General features: G+C 38.4%; 2 protein-coding genes and 1 long non-coding RNA gene across 3 annotated transcripts in view; all 3 read right to left on the reverse strand.

Moving 5' to 3' along the window:
* Positions 1 to 306: 306 nt before the first annotated feature.
* On the reverse strand, positions 307 to 4794 carry LOC121948691 (uncharacterized). Its single transcript, XR_006106174.2, has 4 exons — positions 4567 to 4794; positions 4275 to 4492; positions 2198 to 2271; positions 307 to 1129 (listed from the first exon to the last, which is right to left on the reverse strand). It is a non-coding gene; the product is annotated as an uncharacterized LOC121948691 (long non-coding RNA).
* A 1364-nt stretch (positions 4795 to 6158) lies between these two features.
* il17d (interleukin 17d) lies at positions 6159 to 9761 on the reverse strand. The gene is made up of 2 exons (XM_042495246.2): positions 7674 to 9761; positions 6159 to 7361 (listed from the first exon to the last, which is right to left on the reverse strand). The coding sequence occupies exons 1-2, from the start codon at positions 7991 to 7993 to the stop codon at positions 7040 to 7042; spliced, it is 642 nt and encodes a 213-aa protein (XP_042351180.1). The 5' UTR covers positions 7994 to 9761; the 3' UTR covers positions 6159 to 7039.
* Positions 9762 to 10698: 937 nt separating this feature from the next.
* Positions 10699 to 20316, reverse strand: part of ift88 (intraflagellar transport 88 homolog) — a 91401-nt gene continuing 81783 nt past the window's right edge. The window contains exons 26-31 of the mRNA XM_088083593.1: positions 17139 to 17202; positions 16261 to 16311; positions 15502 to 15519; positions 15255 to 15305; positions 12107 to 12214; positions 10699 to 10915 (exon numbers count right to left, since the gene is read on the reverse strand). Coding sequence (XP_087939719.1) covers positions 10794 to 10915; positions 12107 to 12214; positions 15255 to 15305; positions 15502 to 15519; positions 16261 to 16311; positions 17139 to 17202 — 414 coding nt within the window. The 3' untranslated portion in view covers positions 10699 to 10793. The remainder of the gene's footprint in view (positions 10916 to 12106; positions 12215 to 15254; positions 15306 to 15501; positions 15520 to 16260; positions 16312 to 17138; positions 17203 to 20316) is intronic.

Consider the following 20316-nt stretch of genomic DNA (forward strand, 5'->3'; position numbering starts at 1 on the left):
TTCCCAAAAACTGATAAATACTTCTAGAAACTAAATATAACAGCATATTTAGACACACCATAGCATAGAATGTTGCTGAAATTTCAAAAAACACCCAAATTTCGTAAGTCGAAAAAATGCCCAAAAAAGCAAGGCTATAGTATGGCAAAAATGTTAAAAAATGACATTTCCCAAAAACAACTAAGAACTGCTGTAAACTAAAAATGCATTTAATAAAAATACATTTAATAACATATTTAGACTCGCCATAGCATCGAAGACACCCATAGCATAGAAAGTTGCAAAAAGGGCCAAAAACACCATTAATTCAATTCTTCAATTCAAAACTTTATTAAAGACTCAGCCCAAACAGAGGTCCATATACATACAAACACATACATACATACATACATGCATGTATACATACATACATGCATGCATACATGCATACATGCATACATGCATACATACAGGGGCGTCATAGTGGGGGGAAAAGTGGGACCCAGGGCCCAAGTGGGGAGGGGGCCCTTATTGGGCCTGAAATAAAAATTATTTTTTTATTTTCATTTTTTTCTCTTTAAGTAGTGACTGCAATAAGTTAACTAAAATTGTCTGAGTTAATGAACAAACATTCAGAATTCCTTTCTAAAAAAAAATGTGGAGTCTCTCAGAGGCCCCTCTCACATTTTTCAGGAGTGTAAAACAAAGTTATAGTTGTTTATTGCTTTTAATGGGTCATCGGGTAATGCAGGTGTGGTTATAACAATTGTACAGGGTTGGCCTGGGCCGTAGTGATGGGGCCCAATGAGATATGTTTTCATGGGGCCCAGAATTCCTGGCGACGCCCCTGCATACATACATGCATGTATACATGCATACATGCATACATGCATACGTACCACAGTGAGTCAAACATCAACGCCAGTGGCTCCAAATGCAGACTTAACTCTCACAGAACTCAGCTCAGGATCTTATTACAGCAGAACACGCAGGAACACCAACTCTGGCGAACAGGTTCGGTTCGCACCAGAACTCCGAGCAGCTTTGGGCCGCAGCCTCATCCTGTCACCACAGGCCACAGTCGGTCTCTGCCAGCTGCCTGTTTTGTAGCGACGTCACAGATGGGCCGTATGCAGAGGCGTACAGAAGGCTTTAAACAGAGAGATTTTTACACATACTTAAATTTACATCGCTATCATCTGAGCGATCACTGCGGATGTAATGGCCCAGGTATTTTATCTCATCACACACCTTCAGAGCTGTACCCGACAACAGGAAGTCAGGGAATACCAATTTTCTGTCTTCCTTACTTCTGATAATCAAAATATTAGTCTTATTTGTGTTAGATTGCCATACTTAGATTGCCAAACTTTAAGATATTTAACTAAACAGCAAATACGCGTGTTCAGTCAGACTCTGAGTGACTCGGAGAAAATGCATGAAGTGTTTCATCCCACGTGATATGTTCAAGGACCATTGGAAATTTAAAAATTCAACGGCAATTTCTTATTTTTTACAGTATTTGGCTTTTATAACTGGTATAATTTTGGCGAGTTTAAAAATTTTGGTAGGTCCGCAGGTTTGGAAAGCATGTTATCTTAGAAAAATACCCAAAACATTTTAAAAGAAAAAAAAATCACAAAAAATTGTGATGGAAATAAAACTGTTATTTTTTAAATCAGGAAAAAAGAAAGAAAGAAAAAAAAATATATGTATATATGTCATCCAAAATACCACCAGAAAGTCATAGTCAAGTATGTCATCAAAAATAGCATCAAAAAGTCACAGTATGTTGTCCAAAACAGGACCAAAAAGTCATAGTATAGTAAAAAAAATAGCACCAAAAAAATTTAAAAGATTTTTTTAAAAAATCCATAAAAGGTAATAGCACAGTATATAATAATAAAAAAAAAACAACCATCATGAAGCCATAGAATAATGTGTCATGAAAAATCATTACAAGATCCCATACTATAGTATACGATAAAGATTTCCATAAAAATGTTGTCATAATAAAACCATAAAGAATTCACGGTGAAGTAAATTTTCATGATAAAATAATTGTAGTATGTCATTACAATTACTTAAAATCTCAGAGTATAGTATGTCATAAAAATCATCAAAAAATATAATATAGTGTGTCATAACATTATCCCAATTATTTAACAAGAAAGAAGCAGGAAAAATAAATCGAAAGGGAGAGATGATATTTTCTTACCTGCTTTAATGTCCGGAGGATCACACAGCTGTTAAACCACCTGATGTTTGGCATTTTACACCAGTTCTTGTGTCCTGAAAATGCAAAATGAGACTTGGGAAATATGCAAGTATAGAGAAATATGTTGTACAATAAGGGCGAGGTGAGCCAACTCTCTGCAAACAGATATATCATATGCCAAGAAATGTCATTTACTACTGCACTTTTTTTTCCTCGTTTTTCATGACAAGTTGATAAAATGTGTCAGAATAACATCCTGTACTCACGAGTCGTTGCAGTTTTATAGTTTTATTTAACATCAGCAGGTGGCAGCATTGATCAGCTCAATGATTAATTATAAGGCACCGGTTAATATTTGTTTGCTTTAATTCGTAAAGAGCTGGTCCAACAGAGTATAAATAAACATGTTTTGATGTATTTTTTGTGGTATCCTTCCATGCAGATTATTGGTGTTTTATTTGTCCAGGTTTTGAGAATTTCTTCTCTTCTTCTTTTCTTTAAAACATTTTTCATTATATTTCCTAAACCAAACATGGTAACAATGAAAAGGTGACGTCTATCCCCATGTTTTAATAGTCAAGGATTATAATGATCCCACTCACAACATCGTAAACTGTTGAGCTGAATGAATAGTCAGTCAGTCATTTTCTGTAACCGTTTGTCCTCGTAAGGGTCGCGGGGGGGCCGGAGCCAATCCCAGCTGTCATCAGGGTACATCCTGCACAGGTCGCCAGACTATCGCAGGGCCGACACATGTAGACAAACAACCATACACCAATCACACCTAAGGGTGATTTAGAGTCAAAAACCATGCAGACACAAGCAGAACATGCAAACTCTGCACAGAAGGGCCACGGACCGAACCTCGTTCCAACTGGGTTTTGAACCAGGGACCCTCATGCTGTGAGGCAACAGTGCTAACCACAACACCACTGTGCTGCCCCTGCATGAATAGTTAAAGGTGAATTCAGTGACAGAGGAGTGAAATATAAGTTTCTGAGAACCAGGGCTAGACTTATTTACGCAAAATAACCGACGAGAGGGAGAGCTGTTGTACTGTATATCATCCCGGCTGTGATTCTGTCACAGGCATGAGGCCGCAGGCCAAGTGACGAAGATAATCTCAGCTGACTAAACTGATGATATATTTAGGGATATTTCATGTTACGTTGAATTCATAACATCAATAGAGAACAACTGAGAATCTGTACAATTAATCCAAATGCCTAACTTCAGGAAGTCTGTTAGATTACCAATAACGGTTCATTTTGAGCAGATTATTTCCTGTGAATATTGCATCAGAGATGAGTTTTCCTGATATTTGTGTCAGCTATTGATAGGATCTGACATATCTACAACCATGCAATCCTGAAAGGCTTCTTTTTTGAGAAATTTCTTTTGCTTGGCCATCTTTTTACGTCAGGACGAGGCTGTTTAGCAGAGAGTGAGGGCTCTGTGAAACAGTTTGTGTTCAGGTCCTCGATGTGCCCCACGATATTTAAAAAAGTATATCATGAATATTAATTTAACTTTAAAAATACAATCGCATTTCATAATCTTCACAGAAATTAATGAAATCCATATATAGACATACTGTTTTTATTTTATGTGGGTTTTTTTTCCATTGAAATAAGAGTGTTAACCCTTTCACACCTGGACTGTCATCAGTGTTCTCACGCTGCATTCAGACATCTTTTACAACCATTAAAACCTCTGAAATCTGAAAAAAAATTACTTTCCTTAAAAAAATAAAATTGATTTTAAAAAACTTGGGAAAAAGGGCAATGAGTAGCTTGGCATAAAGTGCCCTGCAAACTGCAAGAAATTAGGAAAAGGTGAGAAATATGCACACATTTGTATATTAGCACTTTTTTTCCCAATTAATGCCTTTTTATTTTTTATCCCATATTTTCTGTGCTAATTTTTATGTCATTTTCTTTCTTTCTTTTAAAATGTCGTGCCAACTTTGAATAATATCTTGTGAAGTTGTACATTGTCTTTTACTAATGTTTTAAGAAAAATGCTCAGGTTTCAAAGGGTTAACTGTAGCAAGCTGTAGAGAAGGAAAAATGCTCACCAGCTCAGAGCTGAAGTCTCCAGTGAGGACAGAGGACAGGTTAGAGTCCCTGCTGAGCCGGGTTTAAAAGTGTCCTTGTCTCCCACATGTCCATAACATGAAGCAGCAGACGGGGTTGGACAGCTAGCTGTGCAGCTAAGCTAAAAACAACAGCAGGGCAGGAGCTCGCGCACAGAGAAGCTCACAGCTGACACCGCTGACGTCCTCTGTTCGCCTGACTGGATAACAAATAAAACAATAAAGAAAAAGGTGTGACAGCTCCAACAGCAACTGCTGCTCTAATTTTTCTTACCAAATCGGTGTGTGACAGCCCTGACAGAGTGGAAGTTTTCCCCACGTTTTTCCTGCCATACGGCAACTCCAGAGGGACACACAAGTTGGCTTACGGAAACGTCTGGCTGCGTTCCAATAGTCGTTCAACACGCCCTCAGGGAAAACTCTACCGCCATCTAAAGGGCCGCTCCAATTATCTGAAAAAGTCAACTTCGGCCCTCGGAGGGCTGAGGGAGCGAGTGAACATCGGTGGTCACTCCAGAGGTGTATAAACTCCCGCAATGCATCGCAGATATGCATGTGATGCAAGAAATGCATCCACGGTTGGGGGGCAGTAATGAGTAAAACTCAGGTTGCACCACAGAAGAAGGAGAAGATAGATAAACTGGGAATTTAAAATAAATAAATATGAGTACATTCACCATCAGATTCTTTTCAGTTTCACCTCTTCCTTCCCTCAAAGTGTAACATTTTAATCTGGGTCGCCCCCTGGTGACTGCAGTCTGTGACTGTAATACTCGACTTGCTTTGATTGGGGGCCATGAAAGGAGGCCAGGGGCCAATAACAGCAGCCCCATACATGCTTTAAGACATTTCTAGGGTTTTGGGACATTTCTCAGATTTTAAGACATTTCTATGATTTTGAGGAAGCTTTTCTGGGATTACAGATGTTGAAGGATTTCAAGACATTTCCAGGATTTCATAATATTTCTCGGATTTTCGGACATTTCTCAGATTTTAAGATATTTTCTGATTTTAAGACATTTCTCTGATTTTAATACATTGGATTTTAGGAATTTTCTAGGAATTTATGTTTCTAGGGTTAAGAATGTTTTAGGATTTCACTGTTGTGATGGTAAAACAGGGACACTAAAGTTGTTTTGCTTGGGGGCCACTTTTTCAAAATAACAGGAGGCCAGGGGCCGGTCACAGAAGCCCCATACATGTTTTTAGGATTTCAGGACCATATAATTTTAGGACCATATATTTTTGGATGTTTGTCGGTTTTCAGGACATTTCTGTGATTTTAAGACATTTCTAGGATTTTAAGACATTTCTGAGATTTAAGAAGGATTGGGATTAAGAATGTTTTAGGATTTTAAGATGTTTCTAGGATTTCCTAATCGTTCTCAGATTTTAGGACATTTCTCTGATTTTAAGACATTTCTAGGGTTTGGGAGAGTTTCTGAGATTTTAGAAAGGTTCTAGGATTTTAGGAAGTTTCTAGGGTTCTGGGATGTTTCTAGGATTAAGAACGTTTTAGGATTTTAATATTGTGACTGTTAAACAGGGATACTAAACTTGCTTTGATTGGGGGCCACTTTTGCAAAATAACAGGAGGCCAGGGATGGTCACAGAAACCCTATACATACTTCTAGGATTTTAGGACATTTCTAGGATTTTGGGAAGTTTCTGAGATTTAAGGAAGTTTCTATGATTTTGGGAAGTGTTGAGGATTATGAATGTTTTAAAATTTTATAACATCAGGGGCTTAGTAAGGGCCCCTGACGGGGGTGTGTGTGATCCTCCACAAGCTTTTTTCGATAAACAAGATGCTGATGCTGTTTTATGCACTCTGGCACCTCATATATACCAAAAGTACAAAAACAATTCCCAGTGTGAATCATTTTATTTTTATTATGACATAGAAAATGTATGGGGGGCCACCTGGCACACTATAGGGGGCCAGATTTAGCCATGTTGTTAGCAATGTTTTTTTCCAGTAACATAAGGTGTTTTTTGCCTTGTGTTTTATTTCTAAAAATGTTCAGGGCCCCACACTGTACAAGTGCACCAAGTTTTTATGATTTTACAAAAAAGAGCACATCATTTTCACATATCACCTGTACAAATACAAAAGGTAAAATAAGTGCATCTTCTGTGCTTTGGACTGAACCAACACAGATTTTTTTAAGGCTTATTGTCTCCAGTTCTGCTAATAAAAAACTCTAAAATGTGTATCTTTGTACAAGTTTGGTAAAAAAAACAACAACAAAAACATCAAATTTGGGTCCAAAGGGCATCAAAACCAAGCCAAAAATGACCGTCTCTAAGAAAAAAAAGACATAAATGTTTCTCATTTGCTTCCAGAAGAAAAAGGTTTCCAAACACAGATTCAGATCAGGAGTTTCAAATCCTTTACCATCCAAATGTCCAATGTGTGTTTGTTTAACTCTTCAAAACCTGGTTTGACATCGGTTTTATTGTGCTGCCTTCAGACACATTTCACATGCATTTAAACCTTTGAAACACGAGCAAATTGGTTTGATTTCTTTCAAAAACTTGAAAAAATAAGCAAATTGCAAAAAATATAAAAGGTGACAAGAAAATTACCTAAAAAAACATATTTACAAAAAAAGAACAGAGAGAGACAGAAAATTATCAAATATCTAAGAAAAAATAAAGAAATTTATGATTATTAAAATTAGGTTACATAAATACATACATCCCATCATAGTCACTGAAGTTCACTGACAAGTCCTCTGTTTCCTTCACACTCTCTTCCCCGCAGACACGAGTCGCCTGGCTTTGGGCTGCGCTCTCTCCAGACTCTGGTTGCTGTTCTGTCCGTCCTTCTGCTTCTCCAGCAGCGGCACGCAGGTGCATCCCACAGCGATGGAGACGTAGACCTCGTTGTAGGAGTGTCGTCCGCCGGCGCAGGAGCCGGCTCTCCTCAGGATGACAGAGGGAGCGTAGACCGGAGTGCTGCGGTACTGGTCGCTCTCCTCGCCGTACGGGCCGATCAGGCAGCCTTTACACAGGCAGTACGCCTCTGGGATGTAGCGGGGGTACCTGGCCGGGTCATAGGAGATCCTGAAAAAATGAATTCAAAAGAATGCATGCTGCATTCAGATGCCTTTCACAAGCATTTAACCCCCGAAACCCGAGAAAAATGTCTGGATTTCCTTTGAAAACACGGGAAAAAACATGCTAAAAAGAAAACAATTAATGATAATAATAATAATAATAATAATAATAATAATAATAATAATAGTAATAAAATCAACTGCCACATACAATACAAAATATTCATACTCAGATTAAAAAACAAACTGCGATGCTTTTCATTCACAGAACAGTTCACAGTTTTTAAAACCGTACTGTCGTATCTGCACGTGCTCTCACCTGTAGGCCCAGGGGGAGATGCTGAGCAGGTTGACCGGGAGGCGGATCTTGCTGTCGGTCTGGGACCGTGCGGCGGTCGGGCACGTCAGGTTGAGTTTGTCCTGCGGCTCCAGCTGTAGCGCGTGGTGGAAAGCACTCATCACTCCCACCGAAAGGCGCCCGAACATCTGCTCCAGGATCTCCTCCGGCAGGTCCAGGCACGGCCGGGTCCTGGTGGCCTTTTTTCGGACACGGCGGCCCGCACCGGCCGTCCCGCCCTGCAGCAGCACGGCCAGGTGCAGCAGCAGCAGCAGCAAGACGCGGATCCGACGCGGCATCATTGCGCGCTTCTCGGTATGGTGCTGTGCCAAAATCCACTGAAAAACGCTCCTCTGCGCGCGTTTGCTGCCTTTCTTAAAAGATTACAAACACAGTATCGAGTAGCCTCCGTTAAAGACGCAGCTTTTTGCCGTAAACAGGTTTCGTTCCTCTGTTATAATCCGGTGAAATGTTGGAGAGTTAGCGGCAGGCGAACAGTCCTCACTCCTCTCTTGGACACAGAGGCACAGGCGCGCAGCCAGGGAAACAGCGGAAACATTTTGGCACACCGCGTCCACACTATCGCCAGGAGTAAAAAAAACTGACTCAAAATTAGAAATAATCACCGAGTTGGACGTTTCACACCTGCTGCTGCTTTCCGTTGAAGACTCGGAAAATGCCACCAAGTGTGTTTTTCCCTGTTGGTTTTCTCCAACGATGTGTGCGTAAAATCCGATGGAAGCGTTTACGCGCATTAACAGTGATCCTCCGCTCAGGACTCACATTGATGAATCGAAAGATAAACGACTGCAGCGTTCAAGAGAGCAGCTCCTGACTGTGGGGGGAAGTCCAAACTGTTGGCTGCGTGCGCTCTGCTGCTGGATCCTGGCTGCACACCAGTCTGATTCACTTCAAGATAAACTGGATTCAGTTCTGTTTGAACCATTTGTGTCTGCTCTGCTTTCACAGAAGCTTTAACGTCAAGGTCTAACAGCAAAAATGATGCATTTCTTCCTGTCACTTTGTATAATGTGAACATACGTCATTAGGATTTATGTGAGGCACATGAGAAGCCAGTTAAAGCCCAATTCAGTGCAGTTTGACCTTCAATAAATCTGCTGTCTCACTTTCATCATAACTCAGATCGTGCCTCGCAAAACTATTCACCCACTTGGCGTTTTGCAATTTGTTGCAATACAACCCGTTATTTAACCCTTTGAAACCTGGAACTACATCAGGTTTTTTTGTGCAGCATTTAGATGCCTTTCACAAGCATTTTGAAATATGAGCAAATTCCTTCGAAAACATGGAAAAAGGCAATGTGCATCCTGGCAAGAAATGACCCAAAAACTTCATAAGACATGGTAAAAGTTACAAGAAAGAAGTCCTGAAAAGAGAGTGAGAAAAACATTTAAAAATTGTTTTAAAAAATAGGAGGAGAACTGCATATATATTAACTATAATTATATATTTGAAATGATGTTACAAAGCTATGTTTATATATTATTTTAGCACTTTTCCTTGTTTTTTGTTGTTGGTTTTTAGCTTTTTTGCAAACTTTCTCACTAATTCTTTGGTTCATTTCTTTAGAAGTTTCAAACTGCCTTCATCTAAACTAAATTTAAAAAAAAAATAAATTGAAAAAACAGAATTTGAAAAGTTTTTTTTTCAGGTTAAATATAATTTGGATTCAGTTTGAATTCCTTTTTAATAAATTATTTATTTTCATTTTTCACTTTCATATTAATTTTGATATTTCAAGTTTTTTTAAAAAAAAAAACTTCTGTTGCAGATTTAATGTTTTTAGATACAGACTGTATTTCTTTACTATTTTAAATATTATTTTTTTTGGATTCAGTTTTTTTTTCACTTTGAGGTCTTGTTTTGAGATCAGATTTTTTCAGTTTCAGACTTTTGGGGTACTTGACCCAAAAAAGGTTGGGGAGCACGGCACTAAACAACAGGTACCACGAAGCAAGTGGCACCATAAAGACCCAGGAGCTCCCCAAACAGGCCAGGGACAAGGTCATGGTTGGTCTCAAAAATATATGAAACTTTGAACATCCCACTGAGCAACTCCACATCCAATATTACAAAATGGAAAAAATATGGTACCACAACAAACCTGCCAAGACAGGGCCGCCCACCAGTGTTGTAATGCAATAAAGCAGGAAAAAACGCAGAGGGAGGTGAAAAGTTTCGTAAGACGCTGTATAGAAAAACTCACAGAACACATAGTTTGTTTTATCTCAAGGTTATTCTACTCAGAGATTGTGCAACTTTTTCTTGTATAAATAAAATCTTTTCTGTTTAATAAAATATTGGATAACAAACAGTAATAAATATTATAAGACAAATAAACATCTTTAGACTTGGTACGAAATGTGACTGAACAGGACCTGAAATGGACAGATTCCATAAGGTTGTTATGTCCTGTTGATGGATTTTCCAGAAGGTTCCCACATGGAAACATGTAGTGCACTCAAAAATATTACAACAATGTTTTTCATTGTTTTGGCTCTGTGCCCCAGCACTGAAAATGAAAAGCTGACAGTGAGGTTAAAATGCACACTTGTGTTTTAGGGCGTTCACATCCATATTGTGTTAAACACTAAAGAACATGTTTAAACATGGGGAGGAACAGTTTGTCCAAAAATGTCTATCATTTCCACACGCTTCATTGTATGTGAATGTAAACACCTTTAAATCAAAGTTAACGTCATCACTTTGACCTCACTGTGAGTGTTTCCCTCATTTTAAATTCATTGTGCTGGAGTGAAGAGCCAAAACTAAACGGTCCAAATAGTTCCAGACTGCCGAACGTGTTTGCATTTATCCCATGTATGCAAGCGTTTTTCGGCTAAATGGAAATGTATAAATATTAAGATGTATATGTACGATTAATAAGAAGTAAAGTCACTCCAAAGTGGAGTCACTGGATGCTCACTGGTGCCCCTGAAAAATAAAGTCTTTACTCCGTCGAATGGATGTTTTTTTCTGAGTATGAAATGTTTTGTTGTGTGGTGAAACTTTGTGCTGTTGCCTTTGACAAAAGATTAGATGTCCCGACGAGGCAGCGAAGGCAGAAGGCGGAGGCGGTTACTACGGCAGCAGCTCGTCGACCAGCTCTTCATCATCAAAGGGGTCGTGATCCTCAACGCGCTTCTTGGCTCCCGTCTTTGGTCGCTCCATCTGAGGCCCCAGTGGGTCCACGTAGGACGCATCTGCACACCAGAGGAAGGGAGGTTTTACCCGTTATGAAATAAAATGTCTCAGGCTTATTTTCTAATAAAGATCCATCTTAGAAATTAAGGAATCACTACAATTATATTTTTAAACTTAAAAAAAAATTGTGATAATTGTTTTTTATCTTTGCACTTCTTGTCTGCACTGTTGCTATTTTTTATGGTGCTTTTTATTAAAACATTTTTTAATCATTTAGTAATTTAATTTTACCTTTCATATCTTATCTTTTCACCCTTATATTGTGAATCTGTCATTTATTGTGTTTTTGTATTTTAGTGCGCTGTAAACCATTTGAAATTCCCCTGTTGTATGAAATGTGCTATACAAATAAAGCTGTCTTGCCTCCACATGCATTTGAACCTTTGAAATCTGAGCAAATTGGTTTGTTTTCTTTTGAAAACATGACGAAAAAGGCAATGAGCAACGTGGCAAGAGATGTTCTGCAAATTGCAAGAATTAGGAAACGACAGACCTGAAAATTAGTTTCATAAAAGGGACAGAGAGAAACAGAGAGAAAAACTTGGAGGATAATAAAAAATAAAATAAAAAATACGGAAAATGTTCAGAAAAAATATTTTTTATAATAATTATAAAATATTCTATTTATATATTTATTTTTCTCAATTATTTTATTCATTTATTTTTTGTTTAATTGTTTGTTTTCACCTTCTTTTTTTCTTTTATGGCTAAATTTCAGGTACTTTTCTTGTTACTCAAAACTTGTAACATCCCTGTGTTTTTGAAAGAAATCAAGCCAATTTGTTTTGGTTTCAAAAGGTAAAGAGTATTTTAATGAACACTCTTAGTTTTGGAGTCTCTGAACGTTGGGTGTCTGTGGTGCTGAAGATGATACTGAAAACTACAGTTTTTTCCCTCTAACCTGTTGTGCTACGCATTAATCTTGATTGTTTTGGTGTGAGTTGCTGAGTGTTGGAGATATACATGACACCCAGCTTGGGTGATAAAAAAAAAAAAACATTCGGAAAACTCAACAACAGCGTCTATTCCGAAAATCATGATTCGAGATAATCCACAGACCTTGTGAGTCGTTTCATGTTGGAACTATTTTCTTTCTACTGAGCTACACCTGTCATCTGCATCACTGCGCAGCAGGAAGCGTGCATGGTTAATAGATGAGGGGAAGAGGAGGAAAATTTGGGTTTCCTCACCTATTTCTTTTGGGCTGCTGGCCTCGTAGGGCTCATTGGAACCAGGAAGTGACCTCATTTTGGCGCTCAGCCGCTCTCCTTTAGTGCTGTTGCTGCTGTGGCTGCTGTCTGCACAAAACACACATGCAAGAACAAACACACACTCACAACAACTAATTCTGACTTTGACTGGCTTTAAAAAGGTCACAATTAAGTATATTTGCCAATTCTGACACAGTTGAGAAGTAAACGATCTTCAAAGCTGAACTTATTTACGGTTTGCTTTAGTGCAGTGAAACTTCATCAGGATGTTTGTCTGCATGTGTCTGAATATTTATGTAAGACCCTCATTTTATCTCATACTCTCAAAAGCCAACATGGTGGAGGTGTGAGACTTTCATCTCACAGAGGCAGTCAGTGTGTGTGTTTGTGTGTGTGTGTGTGTGTGTGTGTGTGTGTGTGTGTGTGTGTGTGTGTGTGCGTGCGTGCGTGCGGCACAGTAGTTCCCATTCATTTTTGTTGTCTCAGGTACTCATACAGCACCACACATCCTGTTCCAAATGTGTTAGTGCACTGTTTTGCTGTAAAATGAGAAAGTTAGCTCCAGCAAGTGGGCGGTGCTTTATTTTGCAAACTGGCTGAACGCTAAAATATGCTTTAACATCCTACAAAAGTCTCCTGGCAGGGAGCAAAACTACTTCTACTGTTAAAACTCAAAGCAATTTTAGCCATACCATTACATACTTACATACCATTGCAGGCCGAGTATTTTCATAGTTTTGTGTAAGTACTTTTATTTTTGGGATCTGAATACTACTTCTTCAGAATTTAACAGGTCCCTGCAGCACTAATGCATCATACTCGACTGTCCTCTGGAGAAACTCTGAATAACAGCACTAGCTTAATGTTTAATGGTCTTAGACACAGAGCTGGTACTCCTCACAAGATGTAATGAATGTGTTGGAGAATTTGTGTGTGAGCTGAAGGACAGACATGATTACAGTCAGCAGCAGCTCACATCTGGCTGCCAGGTAGCCTTGGAACCTGACGAGAGCGAAAAGCAGAAAGCAAAAAAACAGGAAGGAGAAAGAAGGAGGCCCGATATTCTACCTTCCTTCACAGTCCCAAACATCTCACACGAGGCCTCACAAACTGCTGGCAAACCGAAACCTCTGCTGGAAAATCAACTTTTTTCTCCCCCTTTTTCCCCTCTTTTCTCGGAAGGTCGCAGTTTCTCTTTTATAATACACAACTGGGAGACACAGAAAGGAGGGATGACACGACGGGTTGGAAGCCAGACTTAAAACTGACAGTTTCCACAATAAAAGTAGCAATAAGGAAGTTTTATATGCCTCCACGAAACAAAAGGTCATAATATATCTGCAAGGGTTTGATAGAGTTGATCAGTATCGATGACTCAACTTTCTGGCTTTTGCAACTCACTTTCCTGCTCAAACTTATTTGGAAAAAACACTTGAAACTTGAAATACTTGGAAAATAAGAACACTGAGTTAAGACATAGAAAAAATAAAAAGAGAAACAAGTTCAAATATTATAAGAAGAGCAAGAAGAAATGGCCAAATGTTAGACCCTTCACCTCTTGCTCTGTGACAGTTTAAGTAGTTTCCCATCAAAAAATGACTCAAATGCGTGAGAAATCAAACCGTCAGTCTCGACATACACACTCTTTTTTTTACAGAGCTGAAAATATGCAGACTTTACAGAAGAGAGGGAAAATTCTCAGGTCCACTAGAGGTTTTCTCAAATATCTGAGAGAGCGTTGGGCGATCACTCCCTCCTCCTCCGCAGTTCAACATCACAGCTGCCTGTCAGAAGATTTCTGGACCAGGTTCAGGTGTTTTTACTGAAACACTATACTTATGATTCATAAGCGTTTACGTACAGAAACTTGTTCTCACACTCACTTCTGCTGCGTCAGCGCACAATGAGAAGTTCAAAAAGGATTTGCATTAATTTCTTACAAAGTATGATTGTGCACCTGCAGTATGTTTTTAGACTATCAATATTTTAAGAACTTTAAATGGAAAATGGGGGGAGAGGAAGCTATTAACCCTTTGAAACCTGAGCAAATTTCTTGATTTCTTGCTTGATTTATTTCAAAAACATGGGAGGAATGTTAGCAACTTGCCTGGCTGTACAGCTGACTCCCACAAAGCTCTCTTTTGACTCATAATATAAATTTTAGTGCTTGTGAATTGCATTTTGTCTACCTTTGTTTCTTTATCTGCCACTTTGTTTTTTACTGCTGACTCTTTTGGCTAGGTGTCTACTGAAAAACAGATTCTTAATCTCAGTAGGACCAACCGGTTTAAATAAAAAAAAATAAAAATAAAATAAATAAAAGGAGAAATGACCCAAAAAGGGAAAAAAGTACAAGAAAATCCCCTAAAATAAGCACAAAAACCCAACAATAACAACAACAACAATAAATTAAAATAATGTAAAAATGAGCAAGGAAATAACCTAAAAAAGTGCTTCAGTAATAATAATAATTCTGTAAAAATATAATTATGATAACTATATCATGATTATATATTTAAGTTATGTTGTAGTTTTTCCTAATTAAAAAAAAAATCCAACTCTACTATTTCCCTGCAATTTCCGCAACATTTCTTGCCAAGTTGGTAATTGACTTTTTGCCCATGTTTTCAAATGAAAGCAAACAAATTTGCTTAGGGTTTAAAGGTTTTAATACTAAGAATTCCAACGCAGCACAAGAAAAGTGATGTCGATCCAGGTTTCAAAGGGTTAAAGGAAAAATTGGTCACCTTCTATGTGAATGTCCAGTCTTTGTTGATGGTATATGTTATTGATAGAATAATAAATTCATCACTGCATCTTATATTGACTGAGAAAACTAAGTTCGCAGCTGCATAATCTGTTGATTCTTTGATTTCGCCTGCACACACTGCCCAAAGTGCAATGACACAGAGCTGGTAAAAATCGACCAAGTTTGACTTTAACTACCCACAAGCAAAAGGTTTCTGTCGCTTCATATTTTGTGGAGACAGACTTTTAGTGGCTGGACTGCCCCTGAGAAACTACTGAAATGAAACAAGCTAGCTCTAATTTTTGTCAAGATCCCCAAGTACAATCCTAAAAGCAAGCAGGTTTCACTTAACTAATTTGGAGTGATGATGTTACATACCTCTCCCTGAGTCCAACAGTGGACTGAGCTGTTTAGACTCAGACTGAGATACTGGGCAGCAAAGAGGAAACAGAGCGGGAATAAAGATGAAAGAGTCAGAGAAATAGAAAGACAGACAAAGAGGAAAGAAAGATTACAGAGTTGGACTGAAGATCTTTGCACACAGAGAGAAAATAAAATAGCAAACAGAGGAGCAACAACAGAAAGCTGATGAGATTTGGGCATTTTATAACCTTTGTTCTCTCACCTGCTTTCACATCCACCTCTGATGAGCCGTAAGAGAGTGAGAAAAGTTTTGGGTTTCAGTTAAACAACTTAGAAAATGTCATAACCGATATTCAAGGATACAAAGAACTGAACATGTTTGGAGAAAAGCTTATTATAAACAGATCAAGTTGCAGATCTGGCAACACAAAGGAGCAGTAAAAGCACACAAGATTGAGGTTTTCTAATCTAATTTATCGGAACAAGGGGGAATAATGGAAGTCTTGGCAGGGTGGAGCAGCAGTCACGTTAACAGGTGCCTGATATATTCTATGTTTAACTGCATTACAAGACAGACGTTCAGCTGCATCGGAGCAAAGCTGGGCCTCGTTAGAGTTTTTGGCAACTGTCTAGTTTGTCTGGATTGCGTTTGAAATCTGCTGATGAGCCAGCTTTCCAGGGTCGGAGCCAGTCTGGAGTATGTGTCTGTATTTGTTGTGGATCTGTAGTGAAGGAGTGCTAAAACTGAGAGTTTGCCTACTCTGGTGTTGGCTGTGGCCTGAAGCTCTCATGGGCAAATTCACAGAAGGATTGTGTGGCTTTTGCTGCCGCTAAACCTGCACAAATATGACAAAATGAAACTGTGTAATTGACCTGTCGCTAAGCCCCGCCCTCGAACGCCACAAGCCAATCACATTTCGTGCAGCTACACAATATGAACCTAAAAACAGATCTAATTTGTCACAGAACATGACTGCCGCCTTTTACTGTAGTCAGGAGTCAGTGTGGTGTTTAGATGTACCCATGATGCTGGCCTTCTTAGGAGAGGTGAGGACAGGCGTGGAGACGCCTGCTGCTCAGCAGCATGTGTGGACAACAGAGAGAAATGATGACACACAAGAACAAAAGAGGCTGAAAATAAGGATGAGCTAAAAACAGTATTGATTATAGGCTTTGATTCGAACTAAAACATCCATACAGAAATGAAAAACCTTACCCTTATGACAGGGCATGTTTTAAAGCCAAAATAATACCTTTTTAAAAAATCTTATATTCAGAAATAGAGACATATTTTTTTTGAAAAACATTTTTGATTTAATAACAAACCCAAAGACATCAAATCTTAAATACCGTTTTAGGGTAAACAGCTGTATAAGAACTTTGATATATTAAATACTGTCTGAAATTTTGTGTCCTCGCCGCAGCGGCTGCGTGTCATCCCCTCTCTCTCCCCCTTTCACGCTACATCTGTCCCATTTAATAAAGGCAATAAAACCCCCCCAAAATATATTTAAAATATTATCTGAAATAATATTAAAATATTGTCTGAAATTTTAAAAATTCTGATTTTAATCAGAAACTGATCTGTGATACGGACACATCTAAAACTGAACAATAAAATATTGAGGTTTGAAACACAGCCCTTACTAGAAATGTGCAGTATGCATTCATGCTGATGTTAAGACATCAATAACATACAATACAATGTAACATACAATAAGAGTTATAAAATAGCAAATGTTGTTAATATAAAGTCCACGCTTTTCCCCAGATGTTTGGTTTGAGTGTAATTTTAAAATATGTGTTTTTACTGTTAAATGAGCGTCTTCTACTTTTGACCTTCCAAACATTTCTAGACTTTCAGTCGGTAGAAACTTTATAAAAAGTGACATGACTCACCAGCACTTCCGGCGCTGCCCTCCCTCCGACCTCTGGCACTGCCCTCCCGCCCCGACTTCACCCTCTGCAGGAAGAGAGAAAGACGGAGGAAGGGAAAATAAAGTTTAGAACGCAGACAAGGACAAAAACTATTCTAAATGGGATTTAACTTTCCATATACTGTTGGTATTCAGATTTTATCTTTATTTTACTCAGAAACAAAAAAACAAAAAACAAAAACATGTGCACCAAAAACAGAAAAGCAGAGACATTTCATGTTAGGCTGTTAGATTCTAGGGACATCTTTTTGCCTCTCACTTTAGTCATCTCTCCCTCTGTTTCCTAAAATAATAAAACTAACACTATCTAACAAAGAGTTACACATAAACATTTAAAAAAACAAATTTAAGGAGAATGGGACTTATAAAAAATGAAGAATGTCACATGTACAAGTCTTTGTTTCCAATTTGTGTTTATGAGTCTAGTGCAGAAACACCACAGCAACAAAGAGTTAGTAACAAAGATGGAAATTTAAAAATGGTAAAACACAGATATGAGTATTTCCATGGTAAAATAAAACATAAAACAAAAACACATCATCAGACAGAGCAGCGATTTCATCCTCTTCCAATCATTCTCTCATTCATCATTTCACACTATGAGCAGTTAGATTAGCAGGATTAGCTGTTTTTTTCGCTGCCTTTCAGTTTGGAGAGTTTTAGGATCAATGAGTCAACCCTCTGGCTCGTGTTGCTCTGACTCTCTTGTTTCTCTGATCTTATTTAAGAGCAGCTGCTTGCGATTTGACAAAGTCTTCCTCCTCATCTGTTTCTGGCCCGATGGCACAGAGCTCTGTTACTCTGAATCACGCCTTCTTAAAAACTTGACTGACCTCCGGACAAAGACCTGTCGTCTACTTTGTGGGAGTGCACCTGAAGTTTGGAAGTCATCATAGATACTATAGTTGTTGCATCCATCAAGACGAGGGTGCAGTGCAGATTTACTTCAAGGCTGAAGTGCGAAACATTTGTCTTCCAGCTCTGGCAGTGGCAGTAATTAAATAAAACACGTTTGTAAGTATTCCTGTGCAAGTAAGGGCAGAGGGAAACGAAAGGTTATGGAGTCACCGGTTGAGATTGTTATCCCTGCCGGAAATCTAGTAAATCTTTCGCCACAGAGTGGTGTACTTCCAGACACTTTTGAAGGTTGTTGGCCTGAATTATGGCAAAAAATATGTTTAATGAGTGACCTTGACCTTTGACCACCAAATTCTAATCACTTCATCCTTGAGTCCAAGTAAATGTTTGTGCCAAATTTCAAGTAATTCCCTCAAGGTGTTCATGAGATATCTCGTTTCTTTGAATGAGATGGGCAAAGTCACAAAGACTTTAGCTTTTGACCACCAAATTCTAATCAGCTCATCCTTAACTCAAAGAGGATGTTTGTGCCAAAGTCGAAGAAATGTATTCAAGATGTTATATTGAAAAAACACATTTACTAGAAAAAGAAGGATGCAAGAAAATTGGGGAAAAAAAGACATTTTCTTGAGACATTGGACTCACAAGAATGAAAGATGAGGTCACAGGGACCTTGATCTTTGACCTATGACCTATAACCACCAAAATCTAGTCAGTTTGTCGTTGAATCCCAGTGGATGTTTGTGCTAAATCTGAAGAAATTTCCTGAAGGTGTTTTTGAGATATTGCATTTTAAAGTGCAATGCAAGTGTATGGTGCGATAACTGATTATGCCGCAATACATGGGAATGTCAAGTGATTGTTGCTGCAAATAAATTTTCCCATAGGGACAAATAAAGGTAGGTATCTATCTATCCATCCATCCATCCATCCATCCATCCAAACAAGCAAAGTATCTAAATTAAAAAATAAAAAAAAAACAGGAATACAGCAGAGAATGGCAGAGGATGTTAGTTTGGACTATATTCAAGCCGGTCTTGTAGCACAATATTTAAATTAACATCACAAGTATTAAAACCAAACCAAACGGTGCCTGCCAATCTGAAGACATGGCTCCAATTATTCTGGGTATAGTCTGATAAGGAAATCACAGGCTCCATTTTCAGCATCAGAGAATACAGAAATACTAATCCTGGCTGACTTTAATAAAGCCTCTAACAGTTATTTAATCCATTCAGATGTCTCAGGTGTTACGCAACAACTGTCCAAATACAACAACTGTTTTAAAATGACCCGGCGCTCGTGTCAGCCAGGTGTTAAACAGCTGTATAGCATCTCCTCTGAACACACTTTGATTCATGGAAAATCAACAGAGCTGGAGAAAAGCAGCTGTTTCTCATGCTTTTCTGGAGCTGCAGTGACCACTGACCCATTTTATGGCAAAAGGATTCCTGTGTTTTCAATCAGCGTGCTCTTGTGCAGGAACAGACGACAGGACGCCAAGATATCAGTGAGGAAAGGATGATTAATGAAAGCTCGCAAAAGGTCTGTAATATACGACTGCAAAACCAGCAGGTCATTTATGAGGCTGCATGGTGTCAATATTATTCAGATGCACTAGCTTATTTAAATGTTATATCATTAAACTAGGCTGCCTGTGTAAGGCTTGGACTCTTGAATCCAGAATGTTTGGAAACTATGTTCTAGTTTTGTTTCTGTATTTTCTATGGTTTTCTTTTTCTATTCAGTGATATTAGTTATCAAGATTTCTGCTAGCTATCCACTTCTTCTTCTGCTTATCCCAACACAAACTGTGGATGTAAAACAGAGAACTTCCCATGTGTAGATATTCCCAGAAAAAGCTATCAGACATCAAGTGACGAGGAGTGTAAAAGCTTTTATAAACTGCCAAGAGGGTGAAACCAAGTAGCAACCTTCAATGCTGAAAAATGAAACCAGTGCATAGGTGCCAAAATACTGCAGTTCCATGAAAGGCCACTTGAACTGGCTCCAAAAGCGAGTCACTCCCTAGTGACCCCGGGTTAAAATGCCAGAAATTAACAGTTTTTGTCTCTATATTATTATTATTTAATTGCCAACCAAGCCAGCACCAGCATTTTTGGTTATATTTACTAGTCTCTCTAGACTCCAGAATATTTTATGTTTTGGATATATAAACAATAAATACGTCAAGATAAAGAACAGATCTTACCTTTTATGAACTATTTTTTTTATTCTAGCTTCTTCTGCTCCTTTTTTTTATCAACATCTGAATTTGTGCA

This window comes from Plectropomus leopardus, chromosome 10, assembly GCF_026936395.1.
Source record: "Plectropomus leopardus strain MGB_pleo_1.0 chromosome 10, ASM2693639v1, whole genome shotgun sequence".
Classification (NCBI taxonomy): Eukaryota; Metazoa; Chordata; class Actinopteri; order Perciformes; family Serranidae; genus Plectropomus; species Plectropomus leopardus.